The 23,449-nt window shown below is 44.4% G+C and overlaps 1 protein-coding gene across 1 annotated transcript in view; it reads left to right on the forward strand.

Annotated features, from left to right (window-relative positions):
* The window catches only part of KIAA0319L (KIAA0319 like), a 186,463-nt gene that overhangs the window by 64,843 nt on the left and 98,171 nt on the right, over positions 1-23,449 (forward strand). Inside the window, exon 5 of the mRNA XM_082246861.1 lies at positions 11,811-12,045. Coding sequence (XP_082102987.1) covers positions 11,811-12,045 — 235 coding nt within the window. The remainder of the gene's footprint in view (positions 1-11,810; positions 12,046-23,449) is intronic.

Raw genomic sequence — 23,449 nt, forward strand, 5'->3', positions numbered from 1 at the left:
CCTGCTTTAATGAACTTCAAAAAAAAGATTAAGTGGTTGATTTATTTTATCTATTGCGAAATGTCGGCTAGATTTTACTTAATCAACTACTGCGTTTGCCTTCTGAATTTTCTGTTATGAATGTTTTGCATACACCCCCTCACCCTTATAATAATTTCTCTATCGCTCATTGACAGACGTAGTCTTCTTGATTCTCAAGAGCTGGGTTATGTTGTCTCCGCAGGAGTAGGACTAGGCAGAATGACAAAACGTTCTGGCTCCACCCTAGGGGGCAGTCCCTGAGGGTATATCCTCCCTCTCTCTGCTACAGGGAATCAGTTTTTTTCTGTCTAGTCAGGAGTAAGGACCTAAGTTCCTTGCTGGGATCTTTTGGTCCTGGCAAGACTTTTTTTCTTTAAGAAAAAGACATTTTTTAGGTAGTTTTCTCCAGTGTTTTTTTCCTGTGAGATCTTCAAGCAAAAATGCCGGACTGGGCGACACTTGTGGTCACCCCAGCCGGCCTACGAGCGCGTGCAGACCAGGCATTGCGCTTGGTCGGCCGCGACATATTCAAGTAAGTATGCGGGGCCGGGCGACGGGCTGGATGTGAGATCCAGTGGTCACCCCGGTTTCTGCCTAAAAGCGCGTGCAGACCAGTGCGCTGAGTCGGCCGCGACGGAGTCCCAGTAAAGGGACTGACTTTGCGAGTTAAAAGCTCGCTTGGACGCCAGGACCAGAGAGTCGAGGCGTCCACAAACCCCCACCTCGGTGGAGAGGGTATTATGAAGAGAGGGTGCCTGTCGGTTCGGTATGGTGAGTAAAACGTTCCCTTTTTTCCTCATTTATGAGGCAGTATATATTATGGGCCCCTCCATATATGGTCAGTATATATCTGACACTTACAAGTCCCCCTTGTAATACAGCATGTGTTTGTGGGAAGTGGACTTGGTTCAATAACACTCTACCCAGCAGACTGTAACATTACAGCAAACATAGGAGGTATAATCCTACCTTATGTGCAGTGTATCTCTGTAGATCCATATGTCACCTCTCAGCAGAGTGCAGGTGGATGTGCTGGGAAGACGATATCGGCGGTCCGCCGCCATTTTGCCGTAGACCGAATGCATGTATGTCCTCAGGTCACGTCGGCCGCCATGTTTTTGGAGTCTTATGTCTCTTCTATGGGGGCGGCCATGTTTTGTGAGCCCAGCTTCCTCGTGGAGGGCTGGGAACGTCGGAAGGCGTACACAGGGGGCGGAGCCACGCCTTCTGCCCGGGAAAAAGCAAACAGCTCCTTCCAGTCTGTAAAGACAGACGCTGGCTGCAGTTTGTTGGAAACTGCACTGCATCGGTTGGTGAGCCTTGGGGGTCCCTCTCTCTCTCTGTGGGATCGAGAAGCAGGTACTCTGAGGGGCGCTATTGCGCTAGGGGGAGACACATAAAAAAAAAAAAAAAAAAAAAAAGTTTTTTTGTTTATTGCTGGCAAAAGTGTCCTGTATTAACATGGACCCTGCCACTCATGTATCTCCTCCGGATCCCCTCGAGGGGTCTGCGGGATCCTCCAGCACCCCATTGACAATTGAATCTTTGTCAGCCATTATGGAAACTTTTGTGTCCCGGGTGGAAGTGGCTTGTCAGGGACAGGGCGCAAGAAAGCGACCCCCGCCTAACCCCTTATTATCTGAAACCTCGGATTCAGACTCTGAGCCTATTTCTGCAGTTGCAGGTACTTCATCTGGTATTGGTGTCTCGGGTCCTGTCTCTTCAGACAGTGAGGAGGATGTTTCGGCATCTGCCATAGCCCGAGAGGAAGCGTTGGTAAACGCACTCATTGTATCTGTTCAAGAGACTTTAAGGTTACAGGGTATTCCATCAGAAATAGCTGAAACTGAGATCCCTTTTGGGACTAAAAAGCGCATCAAAGTGGCAAAGGTTTTTCCATTGCCCAAATGTTTTGGCAATCCAATCGATGAAGAATGGCGTCTGCCAAAACGCACTTTTAATATTTCCAAACGCATTGACAGGCGTTATCCGTTTGAGGAAACCCTTATTAAGAAATGGACAGAACCACCTGTGGTGGATTCACCAATTGCTAGATTGAATAAAGCCACGGTTATTCCTTTAGAAGACGCTCCGTCTTTTAAAGATCCAGTGGATCGCAAGATAGAAGCTATGTCTCGCACCATGTTTTCCTTGATTGGATCAGCTTTCAGGCCAATAATTGCTATTGGTCTGGTTTCGCAGGCTGTAACTGTATGGACCAAGTGGTTACGCCGGGACTTAGAAGAAGTCCCTCAGGCGGTATCAGATTTGTTGGAACAAATGATACAGGGGTTACAGTTTGTATGTGATGCGGCGTTAGACGCCACTCCATTAATGGCGCGAGCATCAGTCTCAGCAGTGGTTCTCAGGCGTACACTGTGGCTAAAAGGTTGGATAGCCGACCAAGGTTCCAAAAAAGCATTGGCTAATATCCCCTTTTCAGGAGAACGTCTATTTGGAGCCAACTTAGATGAGATCATTAAGGATCTCACCGGTGGAAAAAGCACCTTTTTACCGCAAAATTTTAAAGGTTGAGGAACTCGTCAAAGACGAGGGCCTTCTTTTTCTGCTCACAAGAGGTTTTTTCGTCCAGCGGGTGAAAAAACTAAGTCCTCCAAAGCTCCTGCAGGAGGCGTCAGGGGTCGTTGGTCGGGCAAGCAAAAGCCCGCCCCCTCCAGACCTGAAGATAAACCATCCAAAGCCTGAAGGTGCGCCCCCACCCATAACTGGGGTGGGGGGACGTCTTCGCCGGTTCCCGGATCCATGGCTTTCCAGAATCCCGGACAAATGGGTTTGCGAAGTCATAAAGTCAGGGTACAAGATCGAGTTTCGATCTCTCCCACCGGCGCGATTCTTCTCTTCCAATATCCGACTATCTCCGGATCGTCTAGAAGATCTGCGGAGAGCAGTCACAGATCTACTACAACAAGGAGTGGTAGTCCACGTTCCTTGGACAGAACGGTTTCAAGGGTTTTATTCAAACCTGTTTACAATACCCAGGAAAGAGGGCAAAGTGCGTCCAATTCTGGACTTAAGAGCGCTCAATTCTTTCGTCAACATAAGGAGATTCAGAATGGAGTCCATTCGCACGGTAGCAGCCTTCCTGCATCCAGGGGATGTCCTAGCGTCCATAGACATCAAGGACGCCTATCTTCACATTCCCATTTTCGCAGGACATCAGCGTTTTCTACGCTTTTCCGTAGAGGAGAACCACTATCAGTTTGTGGCGTTACCTTTCGGTCTCGCCACGGCTCCGCGGGTCTTCACAAAGGTGTTGGCCCCTATGTTGGCACTTCTGCGCCAAAGAGGTATATCGATTCTAGGTTACCTAGACGATCTTCTGCTTCATGCAGAATCTCCTCAGACCTTGCTACAAAACATAGAGATTACTATGATTTCTTTACAGGAATTCGGGTGGCTGGTGAACCAGCAAAAGTCATTTCTGGTTCCCACCCAGAGGCTCGAATATCTGGGTCTAATTCTAGACACAGTCAGGACGAGAGTTTTCCTTCCGGTAGGGAAACTTCGAAAGATTCAATCAGCAGTCCAGTTGTTACTGTCCAACAGCTGGTCTTCCCTTCGGACGTGCATGAGGGTTCTGGGGTTGATGGTGGCTTCATTCGAAGCAGTCCCATTTGCCCAGTCCCATACCCGAATTCTTCAGCAAGAGATTCTTCTCAGATGGAATCGGAATCCGGAATCCCTGGACAATCAGATACGATTGAGCAAACAGACCAGAGAGTCTCTGGTTTGGTGGCTTCGGTCTCCAATGCTCAGCCAGGGAAAGTCATTTCTGCCAATATATTGGACGATAGTGACCACGGATGCCAGTCTATCCGGATGGGGAGGAATTCTCGGTCAATTATCTGCCCAGGGACTTTGGTCCCCGGAAGAATCCAGATTACCGATAAATGTATTGGAACTGAGAGCGATCAGACTTTGTCTGATTCACTGAACCGAGCAGCTCCAGGGCAGCCCGGTTCGGATCCAGTCGGACAATGCCACGGCCGTGGCTTATGTCAATCATCAGGGGGGCACCAAGAGTGTCCGAGCGGCCAAAGAAGTGGCTTGCATTCTTCGCTGGGCGGAACGATTTGTTCCAGCAATCTCTGCGGTGTTCATTCCGGGGGTGGAGAATTGGCAGGCAGATTATCCCAGCCGTCAGACCCTGGATCAGGGGGAATGGTCCCTCCATCCAGACGTTTTCCACCAGTTGTGCCTACGGTGGGGCACCCCGGATGTGGATCTGTTGGCATCACGATTCAACAGGAAAGTTCAGAGATTCGTGGCTCGCTCCCGCGATCCTCTAGCAGAAACCGCAGACGCACTGATCGCCCCGTGGGGGCAATACCAGCTAATATATGCCTTCCCTCCTCTCGCGTTACTGCCAAGACTTCTTCGCAGGGTAGAGGAGGAAGGAATCCCAGTAATCCTGGTAGCTCCGGACTGGCCTCGTCGAGCTTGGTACGCCGACATGGTCAGACTGGTGGCGGACGTCCCGTGGAGACTTCCTCTCAGAAAGGATCTACTGTCTCAGGGACCGATCTTCCATCCTGCTTTACGATCGCTGGCTTTAACGGCCTGGCTATTGAGACCCAGGTGCTGAAGGACAAAGGTTTGTCAGCTTCAGTTATTCCTACTCTAGTTGAAGCAAGGAAAGCGACTTCCAGAAAGATTTATCATCGCACATGGAAGTCCTACATTGCATGGTGTGAACCTTTTGGGGTTCCGTCCTCGGTCTTATTCGATTAGTCGAATATTGGCTTTTCTGCAACAAGGGGTTGAGCAGAAACTGGCCTTGAGTACTATCAAGGGTCAGGTCTCAGCATTAGCCATCTTCTTTCAGAAGCCTTTGGCTACTCATTCCTTGGTGCGGAATTTCATCCAGGGGGTGCGACATCTGGCTCCGCCAGTGCACGCGCCGTTACCCCCCTGGGATCTTAATTTAGTGTTGTCGGTTCTTCAGAAACCTCCCTTTGAAGATATTAGGGAGATTCCTCTACCCACGTTGTCCCAGAAGGTGGCCTTCTTGGTGGCTATTACTTCTGCACGCAGGGTGTCAGAACTGGCCGCATTATCTTGTCGTTCACCATATCTGGTGGTTCATAGAGATAAGGTGGTTCTTCGTCCGAATCCATCCTTCCTACCAAAAGTAGTTTCAGAATTTCATCTGAATGAAGAAATTGTATTACCTTCCCTGTGTCCTAAGCCCAGTCATCCTCGGGAATTTGCTTTGCACTCCTTGGATGTGGTCCGGGCGATCAGGGTATACTTGAAAACGACAGACTCGTTTCGCAAGACGGATTCACTTTTTGTGATCCCAGATGGACCCAAGAAGGGGTTGCCTGCATCTGCCGCGACCATTTCCAGATGGATCAGACAGACGGTAGTGCAGGCTTATTCTATTAAGGGTCGGGAGCCCCCGTTCCCTGTTAAGGCGCACTCCACTCGGGCACTTAGTGCGTCATGGGCCTTTCGCCATCAGGCGTCAGGGGTCCAGGTGTGCAAGGCGGCTACCTGGTCGTCGGTGCATACCTTCTCTAAACACTATAAAGTTGATGTAATGGCATCGTCTGATGCCTCATTTGGCCGCAAGGTTTTGCAGGCCGCAATTTGAGGAGACCAGTGGTCTACCTCGAGGGTTTTTTCCTTTGGAAAATTTTTCTTTAGTCTCATTCTTTGTTTATAATGAGCCTTTAAAACTTCTAGTTTGGCACCGGTTGGGCCTACTAGATTGGATTTGATTTTGTCAATCCCACCCCTCATTTGTGGCACTGCTTCTGGATGTCCCAGCTCTTGAGAATCAAGAAGACTACGTCTGTCAATGAGCGATAGAGAAAAATGGATTTTTGTAAGAACTTACCGTAAAATCCTTTTCTCTTAAGCTCATTGACAGACGTAGTACCCGCCCCTCTATCATTGAGTTGGGTTGGGTTAATTTCTCTGTACTGCTTTAAACAGAACTGATTCCCTGTAGCAGAGAGAGGGAGGATATACCCTCAGGGACTGCCCCCTAGGGTGGAGCCAGAACGTTTTGTCATTCTGCCTAGTCCTACTCCTGCGGAGACAACATAACCCAGCTCTTGAGAATCAAGAAGACTACGTCTGTCAATGAGCTTAAGAGAAAAGGATTTTACGGTAAGTTCTTACAAAAATCCATTTTTTACCATCTTTTAAAAAGGAGATTCGGTTTTAGTAAAATTACATTAGACAGCTGATTGAGCTGACAGAAAGCTGAAGATCCAAGTACAGGTCTCAGGGGCAGCACAGGATAAAGTGCTCATATTCCGTTTTCTTTATTGTGCACGGATTTGTTCGGGTGGGTGGGCTAAGGTGCTAGGGCCCCTTGCGAATGCTAAAGAAGAATCTCTTCTCGGCCATCTCTAACCTTCCCAGTTGCAGCTGCTTGCATTGGGAAGAGATAAGGATCCAAGTACAGGTCTCTGGGGCAGCAGTAGGATAAGAGGTGAAATTATATATCTGCACACTTTAAGTTGTTTGGCTGTATTAAAGAAGCTAAGGTGCAGTAAAAGTTACCTATTTTTAAGGATCATAAAAAATAAATTTTCCTCTTTCGTTCATTGACGGACACAGCACCAGCTCCATATCTTCTTGACCAATAGGTTTATGCTGCTCTCCATAGGAGTAGGACACTAGGCGGGGAAAAAATTGACCACGCCCATAGGGCAGTTCCAGGGGGGTATACTCTCACTTCCTGCTATAGGACATCAGTTTTTTTTTTCTGCCTAGTAAGGAGTAAGGACCTAGTTACTTTCTGGGATCTCTGGTCCTAGCATTTTTTCCTTTTTTTTTCATTTTAAGCACACTTTCACAAAATTTTATAAGGTTGATGTGTTGGCATCTGCGGATGCTTCTTTTGGCCCCAAGGTTTTGCAGGCCACTGTTGGAGAGGTTTAGTCCTCTTTGAGGGTTTATTTGTTCTATTTGTCAGGTGAGCTCCAGTTGTTCCTGGTTGAGCTCTTGTTTTGCCGGGTTGGCTATGTTTAGCCTTTGGGAAGTGTGTTTTTTCTTGCTGTGTTATTCCCACCCCTGATATTGACACTGCTTTGGTATGTCCCATCCTTCGACGAACAAAAGAGAAAATTGGATTTTTGTGTTAACTTAAAATCCCTTTCTCTGATGTTCTATTACGGACACAGCACCACCCCCCCTCCCCCTCTATTGAGTTGGGTTTTATGTTCTTATGACACTGCTTGTTACAAAACTGAAGTCCTATAGTCTGGGACTGCCCTATAGGCATGGTCAAATCTTTTTTCTGCCTAGTGTCCTACTCCTATGGAGAGCAGCATAAACCCATCGGTCAAGAAGATATGGAGTTGTGTCTGTCAATGAACATCAGAGAAAAGGATTTCACGGTAAGACAAAAATCCAGTTTTTTGCACCCTTGGGATGCTACAAGGGTACTGCTATAGTATTCCATAATAGGTCGTGAAGTTTGTAATTGGCCTGAAGTATTAGAGCAAAAAGGCACAGGGTTTTTCAGCAACTGTACATATTAAAGTGATCCTAAACACACACTGTTTACACACTACACTGCCCATGTGTGTGATTCTATAGTCACATGGGCTGCTTAGATGTGATAGGGGGAAAATGCTTAGCGTAGAAATCCACCAACACTGCTTTGCAAAATCCTGAACTGCAGTGGGGACATGGACAAATGGGGGAGATAAAGAACAGCAGCATCAACCAAGTTTTTACAGAATACAGAAAAAAATTGCATAGTGACTTAGTAAGTATGAACAGCCTTGAATACAGCGTTTATTGATAGATTTTAATGATGTGGGTTTAATGACACTAAGGACTTATGTACACAGGGCAGTTGAAAACCTCTTTTAAAAGCTGGAAACTGACATCTGGAAACCGACAGTGAATAACATTCGTTTTACAGCTTTAACAATGCAAGTTTAGCAGCAGTTATGAGCATTTGGGTCTAGAAGCGTTTTTAAAGAAAACCTCAGGAGACCCTGCCAAATGCCCACAATGCATGAAAAACAAGTCAATTGTTAATTTTTTCAGTCATTCTGTGAGAGAAAAGAGAGCAGTCTACTTTTAGATAGCTGTCTTATTTTTTTGTGCTTTTACTATGTATCCCATCATGAGCATGTGTGAGGAAATGCTGCTGATGTTGCGGTTGCTGAGGCTACGAAGACATAGAAAATTGCGTGAGAGGACCATAGTTCATCGCTACTGGACTCTTCCATTATTGCAGGCAACAGCATGTGGTGAAATGTGTATTTTTTCAACATTTTTGTATGTTCACAAATTCTTAGAAAAGTTTTCCCCTTAAAAACGCTTATAAACGCAAACCCGCATATACCGCATTTACAAGCATTTGGCATTTGAAATGCCGGTAAACTACAGTCCTGAACGCAATTTTTCTGCTTTAAAAAAATTACCTGTAACCTCAACTGCCTCTAAACTACTATAAATGAGTGAATTTACATGTACACATAAGATAACATTAAGGAGAGTTCAGGGGTTGCTGAAAAAAATGCCAAACTACTCCTAAATGTCCCTTTAGCAGCTGCAATGTACATGAGGCCTAAGATAGCTTACCCACTGTCCTAGTGCTTATGCAGTTGCAATGCAATGACAACAAAGGTTTTAGTCCAGACCTGTACTAATAAAAAAAAAAAAAAAAAAGCACATCAGTACCCACAGTGATTCTGACATTTTAAACTGCACTTGAGGTGTTAATAATACAGAAACCTATATCAACCAATGAGAGTTTAGTTTTTTTTTTCACATATTTAAAGAGGAATTGAACTTTGGAAGCTCTGCTGAAAAAGGTAAGCTAAGGGAAAGGGACTAGTCGCCAGAATTTCCTGTGGTTTTCTGCAGCTGATCTTTTCTCGGTTATTGACTTTTCATGCCATGTTCTTCACTGTGTTTCTTTATGGGAGTGGCCATCTTGGTAGAGGTAGGGCTTTGCTTCTACATGTCAGACCCCCCCCCCCCCTAATGACCAGTGGGGGAAATTTCTGCAATGTTTTGGGAGGGGGACTTATCCCGGTAGTCGTGGACAGTCGTCTGGAGGGTTCAGCCAGTTCAGGAAAACACACACGGGGTCTTGCTTGTGGTAGAGAAAAAAGGCAGGAAGTGTTTTTTGTGATCAGATAGAAGAAATTTACTGTCACCTCGGGTAACCTTAACACTAAAGGGATGGCCCCAAGTATAAGTAGCTCCAGCTTGTCGAATCAAATCGAGCAGAGGTTGGACCCACCACCGCATGTTTAAGGTATTGCCGGAGAGATCTAGATACAGGTGGATTGAGGAACCATTGAAGTCCACTCGGCCAAGCGCCAGGCCTTGTGTATAATCTCCTCCTTCAGAGTATAATAATGAACCCAGCACAGAACTTCTCTAAGGGCAGCCAGTTCGGTCGCCACCTAGCTCCCTCACTTTATGCACTCTGTCCAGTTCAATGGAAGATGAAACTTTTTCTGCCCGGGACCTGGTTAAGGCTAGATATAACAGTGGGTCTTAGATCAGAACCTGAGGCTGTCTTTGGTAAACCTTGCAGCCGTATGTTATTTCTGCAGCTTTTGTTCTTGATATCCTCTATTCGGAGCTGATGTTGCCGCAAAGGTTGGGCCAACTTAGTATTGAACCCTACGTACTAAGACTGGGATGCCATTAAAGTTAATGTGTGTGCGTGTAAAGGCAGGTGTCCCAATACTTTTGACAATATAGTCTTATGTAAAGATGAAAAAAAAAATGAAATGTAATTCCCATGGGTATTTTTTAAATAATGGAATAGGATCAAAAGAAAGAAAGATAGTGTGGTACAAGACCATGGAAGGTATTTAAAGGAAATGTAGCAAAGGAGAAGTTGTAAAGACATTGTAAAGGACTTTAGAAAAAGGGGGGTAGTAAGTATCGAGAAGGGGGGTGTAGAAAGAAGCAGAGAAAAAAAAAGGGGAGGAGGGTGGGGGTGGTAGTAAACTCCTTGGGTACACAGTAGAGATTTGCCCTCTTCCGAGAAAATAAATATGTGTAATGAACGTAGCCCCACGGAACTCTGTTTAACAGTTTAGTTTACTGGACAAAGTGTGCCATAATTGGGATGTGTGTGAAAGAAAAGACAACAAAGGCTGAAAAAAGAATTTGTGGTAAACTGCAATATATAGTAAGCTGCCATATATTACATTTTTACTCTTAGGTTTGAATAAGCTTTATTTGTGTGCAAAAAATATACAGTGTCAAGAAATATTAATTTAGAGTTTACTATACATATTTCAGCAAAACAGTACAAGGCCTCATTCACACTGGCACTATAAAACCTGCATTATTTGTGTTTTGAGGACAGTTCTAAAGACATATCAATACAGATAGTGATTTTTCAGTGGTGTCATTCAAACTTGGTGTTTACCTACAGTAAGGTATGGTCATTTCACTGCATTCAAAGAAAGTAGAATTATGTGCACAATGTTCTGTGCAATGTTTTGCACAGAGCAGCCCTGATTCTCCTCTTTTGGGGTCCCCCGCTGGTGCTCCTTGCTCCTCCCCCTGCGGAGTGCCACCATAGCAAATAGCAAGCTGCTTACTCCTGAGCTGGCTCTGTGTGTCCATTACACACAGAGAGCAGCTTGGTCCTGCCCCCCCCCCCCCCCCACACACTCTCTACTCAGTGGCTTTGATTGACAGCAGCAGAAGCCAATGGTTCCCGCTGCTGCCTTTCTGTCCAGTGAGGAGAGAGAGAGCTGCTGCTCTCGTATACATGGCTAGATCGAGATTGGGCTCGGGTAAGTATTTAGGGGGGCTGAGCTGTGTAGCTGCATGCGAAAGGTTTTTTATTTTAATGTATTGAATACATTAAGGTAAAAAACCTTGTACCTTTTTAGAAGCACTTTAACTTCCGTGCCTAGAAAAGCTAAAAGCAGAAGTATCAGTCTGAATGTAGCCTTAAAGTTTTGATGACCTTCAAATTATTTTTATTTTTTTTCCCATGAGGATCTAAGGCTTTCGACTTATGAAATCCTATATGAAATAGGCCAGTTATTATAAACATCATACTTTTTATCATTAATGCTAGACATCAGTGCTACAATATTCTATGAGCCTGATTTAAATATTACATTTGCAGTAAAGTCTAATTGATGTTTATAGAGATCTTGGATCAGTTTAAGGATAGTGATCTATACGGGCCTTTGTGTAGTAAAGTATTTTTGTATGCTTTGCTTTGATACTGCAAGGGGGTATCCCGTGATTCTTGCTGTGGGTCTTTGTGATAGGCATCCTCAATGACCAAAGGAATGAGTTGGGAGGGTGGGGCCAAGGTCAGCTTATACTTTAGCTTCCTGTGTGTCTGGATCCACTATCCATTTTGACATGTGGTTTTAATTTAAGGTAAACCACTGCTTGTACATTGTATGTATATTGTTATATGCATAATTTGAGATATTTGGTTTTGTGACAGGTTCATTTTAAGGCAGTGTACAAAATATCACTTATAAGTAGAAGAATATTGAACTTCCTATTGTTTTTGCCAATTTTATTTTGTTTTTTTATTTTAGATGTGATTAAAAAAAAAAAACAGTGGTGAAAACTACAACCTTTCATAGGATAAAACAGAATTGTTAACAATCTTTATTAATTACATTAAAATGACATGTCGGGATCATCAGGTGTGCATGCATATTAAAGTGATTTATTGTTAGGGTTTCATATGACTTTAAACATTATTTTGTCATGATTTTGGAAATATTATTAATATATATATTATAGAAAACATTAAACTTTATATGCTTATCTTTATGTCATTCTAGCTACATGCACCACCATTATTGCCTAGCACATTGCCATTACCTGAGGGTCCCCTTACAACGAGGCCATCTGCCAGTATCAATACCACCACTTCACTGCCATCGGAAGCTTTGCAAGACACTGGGGAAGAAAATGCAGACACAGTCACATCAGCACCATCAGCACCATTCTTAATACCAAGCAATACAAGCGCACATCCAACTCCAGTTCCTACAACTACCAGAACTACAACACCAGGTAAGTTTTATTGTTTTTAACATCTCTGCGTATACTGTATACAATTTATCAGTTTTTGCAATGCTTCCTTGATGGTGGTTTTGATTAACTTAAGTGTGAATGTTGTAAATTTTCTAAATGCTACTTCCTGCAATAGATTTTTTTTTTTTTACATAGTTAGTCAGGTTGAAAAAGACAGACACTAGTTCATCTAGTACAACTAATTTTGAAAAATGCACACCCCAAAAACCCCCATATACACTTTCCTATACCCATACTTGATCCAGAGGAAGGCAAAAGAAACCCCAATAAAGCATGGTCGAATTCACTCCTGTGGGGGGAAAAAATTCCTTCCTGATCCCCCAGGAGGCAATCGGATAGTCTTTTGATCAGCTACTCCTTGTGTGAATAACTCAAAACCAAGTTCATTATATAGACCACTTATGTACAATATCTCACAAAATTGAGTACACCTCTCACATTTTTGTAAATATTTTATTACATCTTTTCATGTGACAACACTGAAGAAATTATACTTTGCTACAATGTAAAGTAGAGAGTGTACAGCTTGTATAACAGTATATTTGAGTACACCCCTAAGTGAAAATGTCCAAATTGGGCCTAAAGTGTCAATATTTTGCATGGCCACCATTATTTTCCAGAACTGCCTTAACCCTCTTGGGCATGGAGTTCATGGGAGCTTCATAGGTTACCACTGGAGTCCTCTTCCACTCCTCCATGACAACAACACAGGGCTGGTGGATGTTAGAGACCCGCCTACCATTTGAGGATCTCCCACAGATGCTCAACAGGGTTTAGGTCTGGAGAAATGCTTGGCCAGTCCATCACCTTTATCCTCAGCTTCTTTAGCAAGGCAGTATTCGTCTCGGAGGTGTATTTGGGGTCCTTATCTTGGAATACCCATTCTCTGAAGGGAGGGGATCATGCTCTGCTTCAGTATGTCATAGTACATGTTGGAATTCATGGTTGCCTCAATGAACTGTGGCTCCCCAGTGTCGGCAGTACTCATGCAGCCCCAGAGCATGACACTCCCACCACTATGCTTGACTGTAGGCAAGACACACTTGTGCGGCATATGGTCTGGGCACTGACAGGCTGACCCCCCACCCCTTCAACCTCTGCAGCAATGCTGGCAGCACTCATATGTCTATTTCCCAAAGACAACTTCTGGATATGATGCTGAGCACGTGCATTACACTTCTTTGGTTGACCATGGCGAGGCCTGTTCTGAGTGGAACCTGTCCTGTTAATCCACTGTATGGTCTTGGCCACCTTGTTGCAGCTCAGTTTTAGGGCCTTGGCAATCTTCTTATAGCCTAAGCTATCTTTATGTAAAGCAACAATTCTTTTTTTTTCAGATCCTCGGAAAGTTCTTTACCATGAGGTGCCATGTTGCACTTAAAGTGACCAGTATGAGAGAGTGAGAGCGATAACACCAAATTTAACACACCTGCTCTCCATTCACACCTGAGACCTTGTAACACTAACAAGTCACATGACATCGGGGAGTGAAAATGGCTAATTGGGCCCAATTTGGACATTTTCACATAGGGGTGTACTCACTTTTGTTGCCAGCAGTTTAGACATTAATGGCTGTGTGTTGAGTTATTTTGAGAGGACAGCAAATTGACACTGTTATACAAGCTGTACACTCACTACTTTACATTGTAGCAAAGTGTCATTCCTTCAGTGTTGTCACATGAAAAAAATATAATAAAATATTTACAAAAATGTAAGGGATGTACTCACTTTTGTGAGATACTGTATTTATGCATGTTGTTCATATCCCCCTTTATCTCCTCTTCTCAAGAGAGAATGCATTTAGTTGACCTATTCTTTCCTCATAGCGGAGCTCCTCCATGCCTCTTATCAGTTTGGTTGCCCTTCTCTGCACTTTCTCCGGGTTCCCAAAATCCTTTTGGGAACATGTGCCCAAAACTGAACTGCATATTCCAGATGAGGTCTTACTAATAAATTGGACTGGGGAATTGTGTTAAACGCTTTGGCAAAATCCAAGTATACTATATTCCGAGCCACTCCTTTGTCTAAATTTTTGCTTACCTCCTCATCAAAAGAAATCAGATTTGTTTTAGAACTTTGGTCTTTTGTGAATCCATGTTGACTATTGTTTAAAATATTATTTTCTAGCAAAAACTATTCTATGTGTTCTCTTTTTACTCTCTCCAGTTTCTTCCCAACTCTACAAGTTTAACTAACCAGTCTGTAGTTGCTTGGCGAAGACTTTGATACCTTCTTGAATCTAGGCACCACATTGGCCTTACGCCCATCCAGTAGTACTATGCCAGTCATTAAACAGTCTCTAAAAATTAGAAACAATGGCTTAGATATAAGAAAGCTCAGTCTTTTGAGGACCCTTGGATGTAAGCCATCTGTTCCAGGTGCTTTTTTTTCACCTTTATTCTGTCTAAATATTTCTGGACATCAATTTTGAGCCATTGTGGAACATCTGAGGCTGTGCCAATACTATCCCCATTAAGGACTTGAGCTTCCCCATTTTTTTTTTTTTGTTACACAGAGCTGTAGACGATATTAATTCATTTGCCTTCTCTATGTCCCCAGTAACTAACTCACAATTATCTAGTAAAGGGCCTACATACTCAAACCTGGCCTTTTTATTGTTAATTTATTTGAAGGAATTTATAGGGTTTGTCCTACTTTCTTTTGCAAATGTTTTGCGTCTGCTGCTTTTTTCTTCATTATCTTTCTTGGATGCCAAGTGAATGCAAAAGTCCCAACTCAACATAGTTGAAACATCTGCCAGATTTTTTTTTTGCTATCTATCACCCTTTGGGGACATTTTTATTTACTTTCTCTCCCTGTGACACTGAGACAAAAGCATTAATGGATATTAATGGGGGCAAGAAGACCTAGACACCAGTAAACCTGACAGGAATCCTAATCCTTTTCTTTTTGAAGAGGATTGGAAAAGGAGCAATAACAAAGGTTTGTTATTGCTCTCTATTAAGATTTTTTTCCTTGCTTCCTGTCCTTGTGGAACCACAGCAAATCTAACTGCTATCTTGCATCTGTAAAGCTAGCCATAGACTGTAGGATTGCTATAATTCAGCCCTGCTGGCTGAATGAGAGAAATCACTTGATTGCCCTGTCCAGACTAAACGGTGTGGATGGAGGAATCTCTCCTGCCACCTTTTTGTATTTTAAAATCTGGAAACCGCAGCTGACGGAACACCTGAACAGTGGCTGCATCTGTTTGGATGCAATTGCTGTTTGGCCATTAATTTTTTGCTTCTTTGACTTAAGTCTAAAAGATGCTAGATAGGAGGATGCTGACAGGGCCACCCGCAGTTTGAATTTTGACTGATTTTTCAGGAACTGGCCAAAATGTGCTCAGTGTATGGCTAGCTGTAGTAATTTTATACTGATGATATCACAGTGAACTACAGTAGAGTATAATTGTCTAAAGCTGGCTTTACACTAGGATAATTTCCTTCTAAATTTTTCATTTTAATTACGTTTGTTTGATTTTTAATTCCTTAGTGGGGTCAATTCACATTCATTGTTGACCGCAGTGACAGGAAAATTGTGAAGGTTCAAGATAGAAATTCATTCATTTAAGGAAAATTTTCTAACATTGTATGTGGTTTTTGATTGGGAAAGTCCATTCATTCCAAAATTGAGTGTTTTGTTAAAAGCAAATGAAAGTTCTCTAATGTATTAAGAATTTTCATATGAATTTTCATACAAAGAACTACCAGTGTATGGGCAGCTAAAGCCGGCCATAGACAAAATCTTGGCTGGTTCAGCAGGGACTGGCTGAGATTCGAACCATGCATAGGCAGGCTGATTGTACCCAAGTTGAGTGATCGATTAACTGGGGTTTAACCAGTCTGTTGGATTTTACATGCTAATATTGCTAGCTGCTGTTATAGCCTCTAGCAGTAATCACTGTGTTCTCCTGGCGGGGACGGCTCCCCCTGCTAGGAGAACACAATGGTTCTGTGCACCGTTGTTGCAGGAAAGAAAAATCGCTGCATCTAGGGCTGGCTTTACAGTGCTGGTGTCCCCTTACCCTGTTTGAGCCCGGCTGTGCAGGGGAGTTAAAAGAAGCTGAAACTAAGAAAGAAATACATATTTTGCCATTTTGACTTTTGCTGAAAAAACTTCCCCCTGCCCCCCCCCCCAAATACTTACTCAAGTCCTGTATTGATCAATCACTTTGCCCGTCTGCCGGTCTTCTCTCCTCTCTCCCCGCTCTCACAAGCTTGGCTGACTGCAGCGTGGGCCATTGGCTCCTGGTGCTGTCAGTCAAATCCCGTGAACCAGTGTGTGCAAGATCAATGCCGCATGTCTACCCCCTTAGCAAGCGCTTAATATGGGGGCAGACACAGCAGCAGGGGACCCCAGAAAAGGAGGTTTGGCTGCTCTGTGCAATATCATTGCACAAGCAGGTAAATATATAATGTTTATTAATTTAAAAAAAAAAACTGCCTTTACAAACAATTTAGGTCTAAGTCTATCTGAAATTCAGTTGCATGTTAACCCCACCATTTATGTATTAAATTCAGAAGATGTAAATCCACATTTTTACACCAGAGGTTTTTGAGCATTGCAAAGTTTTTATTTAAGCACCTATGTTGCAGTGACAAGTGGACTTATCTGGAAAAGCATGTTCAGCAGGTTGAAAACAATTTATTCAGAGGCATAGCACTACAGGAGGTTAGAAATATTATGTATCTACAGGGCCTTCCTCTACATGGCATTTAACTGGATAGGAGAAGCCAGAAGCTCTAGCTCATTCCATTCTTCCTGAGCAATAACCTGTTTTTCCTATATTCCTGGCCAGAAGGCAACCCTATAGCTAATAATTAATATTCAGGATCCTTTTTTATTGTTTCAGCTCTTTGATGTCCTGTAATTCATTGTCTTCTTTGTAAAATGCTTTTTTTTTTTCTGTACCCTTTATTCAAACAAAGCAATTCCCCTGCCCTTACATTATCCTTTTGCCAAAGTCAATTCAAACTTAAAAAGAACAAGTACGTATTTTATTCACTTTCTTCTGTATTTCCTTCCTGCCTCAAGTTTACACTTGAGAGCTCTTGATGCATTTTCTTCTATGAAATTGAGTGTTTTTGGTCACAATTTACATGCCCAATGAGATTAACATTTCAAAGAATATATATAAACATCTGTTATCAGTCAGAATAAAAAATTAATGCAGTAATACCCAAAGTAAAAATCTGATAAATGATTACCTAAATCTAATCATGAGTGATGTGAGCATTGTTTAAAATATGTAAGTAGTCTAAGTCACATTTTTAATATGATAAATGTGTTGTATATAAGAGGATTGCATCCCTATTATATGCATGTACTCTATGTATTTCTTTATCGTACATCACGGGACACAGAGCAGCCATATTCATTACTATCTGGGTTATACGCCACCTGTAGGTGAATGGACACTGGCAACCAACAAGACAGGAAGTCCCCCTCTTTATAACCCCTTCCATACAGGAAGTACCTTAGTTTTTTCGCCAGTGTCTTAGAGGTGATGGTCACATTTGGAGAAGCTCTCCACATTATTAAAGAAGAAGAAAGAAGTTTGTATTAAAATCCCAGTTAAGATCTCTGGATCTAAGGGGATTGGTAATCAGATCCATCCGAAAGTGCAAGACTAAAAGGATGGTACCTGAGCCTCGGTAAAGGAAAAACAAGGTATTGCCTTTAATGCAAACATATTTGGCGGTGGACCCTGGGTCCCGTATCCTTGGTAAGACCAACTCCAAAGGGGTTCTGGCAGGGTGCTCTACAGGTCCAAGGGAGTGGCCTCAAAAATCAAGGGGACCTGGTTCTTGAAGGTCGACAAGTGACAGGACCTGCCATGATGGGTGAAGATTGGATTCTTGTTATAGGCCAGGGGTCTGCAACCTTTAAGACAAAAAGAGCCACTTGGACCCGTTTCCGAAGAAAAAAAAAAAAACTGGGAGCCGCAAAACCATTGCGACATTTAAAACAAATATAACACTGCATATATTGTTTCTTACCTTAATGCTATATATTCAGGATCGTGCAGTCAGCTGTCAATCTGAAGAAAAAAAGGACCAGCGTACATACCGCTTACAATGTAGTAGTGACCACCATACATGCCCCTTTCAATGTAGTGACCACCATACATGCCCCTTTCAATGTAGTGACCACCATACATGCCCCTTTCAATGTAGTGACCACCATACATGCCCCTTTCAATGTAGTGACCAGCGTACATGCCCCTTACAATGTAGTAGTGACCACCATACATGCCCCTTTCAATGTAGTGACCAGCGTACATGCCCCTTACAATGTAGTAGTGACCACCATACATGCCCCTTTCAATGTAGTGACCACCATACATGCCCCTTTCAATGTAGTGACCACCATACATGCCCCTTTCAATGTAGTGACCAGCGTACATGCCCCTTACAATGTAGTAGTGACCACCATACATGCCCCTTTCAATGTAGTGACCAGCGTACATGCCCCTTACAATGTAGTAGTGACCACCATACATGCCCCTTTCAATGTAGTGACCACCATACATGCCCCTTTCAATGTAGTGACCACCATACATGCCCCTTTCAATGTAGTGACCAGCGTACATGCCCCTTACAATGTAGTAGTGACCACCATACATGCCCCTTTTAATGTAGTGACCAGCGTACATGCCCCTTACAATGTAGTGACCACCATACATGCCCCTTTCAATGTAGTGACCACCATACATGCCCCTTTCAATGTAGTGACCAGCGTACATGCCCCTTTCAATGTAGTGACCAGCGTACATGCCCCTTTCAATGTAGTGACCACCATACATGCCCCTTTCAATGTAGTAGTGACCACCATACATGCCCCTTTCAATGTAGTAGTGACCACCATACATGCCCCTTTCAATGTAGTAGTGACCACCATACATGCCCCTTTCAATGTAGTAGTGACCACCATACATGCCCCTTTCAATGTAGTAGTGACCACCATACATGCCCCTTTCAATGTAGTAGTGACCACCATACATGCCCCTTTCAATGTAGTGACCACCATACATGCCCCCTTCAATGCAGTGTGTGGGCCGGGCTCCCCCCCCTGAGGCATCACTTCACTTCCATGCCCCCTGAATATGCAGAGAACACCATACATACCCCCTTCAATGCAGTGTGTGGGCCAGGTCCCCCTCCCTGAGGCATCACATGCAGAGACCACCATACATGCCCCCTTCAATGCAGTGTGTGGGCCGGGGCCCCCCCTGAGGCATCACATTTAGAGACCACCATACATGCCCCCATTAATGCAGTGTGTGGGCCGGGCTCCCCCCCGAGGCATCACATGCAGAGACCACCATACATGCCCCCTTCAATGCAGTGTGTGGGCCGGGGCATCACTTGCAGGGACCACCATACATAACCCCCTTCAATGCAGTGTGTGGGCCGGGCCGCGCTCGGGCTTCCCCCCCCCCCCCCCCCAGGCATCAGTTCACTCACCTCACACTGGTGCCTGGCACGGGAGTCTGGATGGACGTCATCTTCCTCCTGCATGCGCGCCGCTGCCCTCCGATCTGACAGTGGGCGGGAAGGTGACGTCGGGACGGTGCGTGACTAACGCACGCACCGCCCCCATGCGAGTCACAGCCAGTACAGCGCCCGCCACAGTGAGGAGTGTCGGGGCGCAGAATGCGCCTCCTCCCTTCGCTAGTATCTGCCCCGGAGCCGCGGCAAAGGTGTAAAAGAGCCACATGCGGCTCCGGAGCCGCGGGTTGCCGACCCCTGTTATAGGCAAAATCATGCGGCGAGAATGGTAAGTTCGCTTTAAAAATGATGTTGCACTGTTACCTTCTAAATTAAGCAGATGCCGGGTGCCATGTTTCATGTCTCCTTTAGGGGCATTGTGTGTATTCACTGGTGATAAGCATAACTTGGATGTCTTTCAGCTGCTCTTAAAACTGTTGGGATGCATCAGGTAACCGAACCTTTAGTGCCTGTTCCTGTATGCCAAGTGTCTGTGCATTTGTTCCCCTCTGTGGCTCTAGGCAAAAGCATGGCTAAAGTCAGCATTTATTTGGTAAGTGATCGCGCATGTACGCGCAAGTTATGCTTCTTTTATGTGCATATTGAATGTGCACGTGGAGCCTGGCGCAGTAAGCAGCGCAAACAGCGTGGCATTTTAGGAAGTGTTCCCTGTGGCACAAGCTTCTGTCAGAAGTTGGATGGGACACAGAGCAGCAGCAGCTGGGGTGTCAGTGACTATGGGTGCATGTTTACAGGCACCGACAGGTTCTGCTACTTTGGGGATAACTGTGCAGTGTGTGTAAAGCTGTTAGCTTAGGCACAAGTCTTGAGTACACTAAAGTTAGCACCCCAAGTTTTTTCTTGCATAAAGCAGTGTCCTACCATAAGAGGAGTGGGGGGGGGGGCACAGCAGGAAGGGGCACAAGGGTGCTGTCGTCAGGATTGGAAGATCCTAGCCATGCTTCTGCTGTGTTTACCTCCCCTGAGAGGCTAAAGGCGACTGGCCAATCTGAGCCATTACTGTTGTCAGGCATAGTAGCCACATTTAGTGCTTCTGTCTCAGCCTGTTTCTAAGGATGATTTGGAATCGGCTTTAGCCGGCCTTGAGGGTAAAATTGCTGGCATGATTGCTTCAGCGTCACAAGGAGGGAGGAAACATGACAGATCCCCCTCACCTGAGTCCCCCCCCCCCCCCCGTTTTAGTTCAGGATTGGGCAGAGGATATGGAAGAAGTAGCTGTAAATGGCTTAGAAGAAGGCCAAACAGGATTCAACTTCTGGGGAGTCAGGGTCTGAGGAGCCATTCTCGGCATCGCAATCCCAGAGATTAATAATTGTCTCTCACTGAAATGGTCCGGGCTGGATTTAAATTACCTCCCTTAGAGATTTCTGAAGTCTCTTTCTCCTAATTAGGCTTATTATGCCCTCCTCAAAATCCTCAGGCTTTTCCCTTACATCCACTCTTAGATCAGATAGTTTATGCTGATTGAGATCATCCTGATAGGATTTTTATTCCTCCCAAAAGGTTTTCTTTGTTGTATCTTATGGTGGAAAAGTTCACAAGAAAATGGAGTGTACCTACAGTGGATACTGCTATTTCTTCTGTAAACAGAAATTTAACTTGTCCTGTAGATAATGCCCAGTTTTTTAAAGATCCAGCTGATAAGAAATTGGAATCTTTGCTAAAAGCTTCCTTTGCTATTGCAGGGTCTGCAATACAACCCGCAGTGGCAGCTATAGGAGTTTGTCAGTCTTTGAAAGACCGTATTAAACTGGTATCCAGGACTGTTCCTTCTCAAGGAGAGTCTGTTGAAGTTTTGGCAGATCTACCTCGAGCTTTGTGTTTTACAGTGGATGCTCTTAAGGACTCCATACAGCAACTGTCACAGTTTGCTCTTTTGTCAGTTCATATGCACAGAATCCTGTGGCTAAAAATCAGGTCTGCGAAATTACCGTATAAAACAAATGCTGGCTGGTTTTCCCTTTCATGGGGAGTGCCTATTTGGTGACGATCTGGATAAATATATATACCAAAAAGATTTTGGAGGGAAGAGTGCACTGCTACCAGTTAAAAAGAGAAGTAAACGTCCTTATTTTAAGGTATCTAACACTCAGATGCCCAGTACTTCTAATTCCAGGTAGTTTTGAAAGCCTCAACCGTCTGGATCTAGAACCAAGCCTTCAGGTCAAGGGCAGAAAAAGCCTAGCTCTAAATCTACCTTGTGAAGGGACCCCCCACTCAGTCGGGTGGGGGGAAGGCTGCTACGATTCTCGAAGGCCTGGGTGGAAATAATTCAGGACAACTGGGTTATTTCCACAATCTCACAGGGGTACAAACGAGAATTTTGGTTTCCTCATCCTCGGTTTGTAAAGTCAAACATACCTGCAGATCCTCTAAAAAGAAGATACTTCTTTCTGGCGCTGGACCATCTAAGGTCTCAAGCAGTGATAACAGAGGTTCCGGATGGTGAGAAATTCAGTTTTTACTCAAACTTATTCGTAGTCCCCAAGCCAAACGGAGACGTGAAACCTATTCTGGATCTCAAAGCTCTGAACCAGTTTTTAAATATTAGCACATTCCGAATGGAGTCATTTCGCTCAGTCATGGCCTGTCTGCAGGGAAGAGAAATTCTAGCATCCATAGACATCAAGGATGCATACCTTCATGTGCCTATCTTTCAGGCCGATCAAAGGTTTTTGCGCTTTGCGTTGGAAGACCGTCATTTTCAGTTCATGGCTTTGCCCTTCGGGATAGCCATGGCTCCACAAGTGTTCACACAAATCCTAGCTCCAGTATTGGCTATTCTAAGGTTTCAAGGGATAGCAGTGGTAGGACATCTGGACGATCTATTACTTATAGACCAGTCAGCTTCTGCTCTAAGAGTTTGGAGTATCTGGGTTTCCTTGTGGACACAGTACAGGCAAAAGTATTTTGCACCAAAAGAAAGGTTGTAGACTTGAAGGATCTAGTTTGGATAGTAAGAGGGAAGAAGTGTCCTTCTGTACCTCTTTGTATGAGGTTACTAGGGAAGATGGTGTCCTCATTTGAAGCAGTTCCTTACGCTCAATTCCATACCAGACCTTTACAGAGCAACATTCTGTCAGCCTGGAGCAAAAAGATCCAGGCCCTAGTTTGTCCCATGTCTCTAGTACCAAGGGTACATCAGAGTCTAAGTTGATGGCTGATAGCCAGGAATTTGGAGAGCGGGAAGTCCTTTCTTCCAGTAGTCTGGAAGGTGGGGACTACAGATGCCAGTCTCTCCGGCTGGGGAGCAGTTCTGAAGAAGCCACTGTCCGAAGGAAATGATGCTGGGTAGAAAGGAACTTCCCCATCAATATCCTGGAAATCCTAGTGGTTTGTTGAGCATTAAGGTACTGGACGCCCAGACTTCGGGGGTTACCCTGTCAGGGTACAATCCAAGAATGCCACGAGTGTGGCCTATATCAATCATCAGAAGGGCACCAAGAGTCAGTCAGCCCAGAAGGAGGTGGCTCACATCCTAGCCTAGGTGGAGAAATTTTTTTCCGTGCCTGTCGGCGGTTTTTATTCCGGGAATAGAGAACTGCCAGGCAGACTTTCTGAGTTGCAAGCAGATGTTTCGGGGGGGAATGATCCTTACATCCCCAGATCTTTGCATTGATTTGTCAACACTGGGGGGTCTGTTGGCATCCAGGTTCAACAACAACTTGAACAAATCTGTGTGCAGGACCAGGGATCCACTCACAGTCGGAGTGGATGCCTTGGTGACTCCTTGGGAGCAGTTCTCCCTGATCTATGCCTTTCCTCCAGTTCAGCTGCTGCCATGTCCTCTGCGCAGGATTCAGGAAGAGGGGAAACCAGTAATCCTGGTGGCTCCAGCGTGGCCCAGGAGGATTTGGTACACACAA

Source organism: Pelophylax lessonae (genome assembly GCF_965119305.1).
Source record: "Pelophylax lessonae genome assembly, chromosome: 2".
In the NCBI taxonomy this organism is placed as follows: Eukaryota; Metazoa; Chordata; class Amphibia; order Anura; family Ranidae; genus Pelophylax; species Pelophylax lessonae.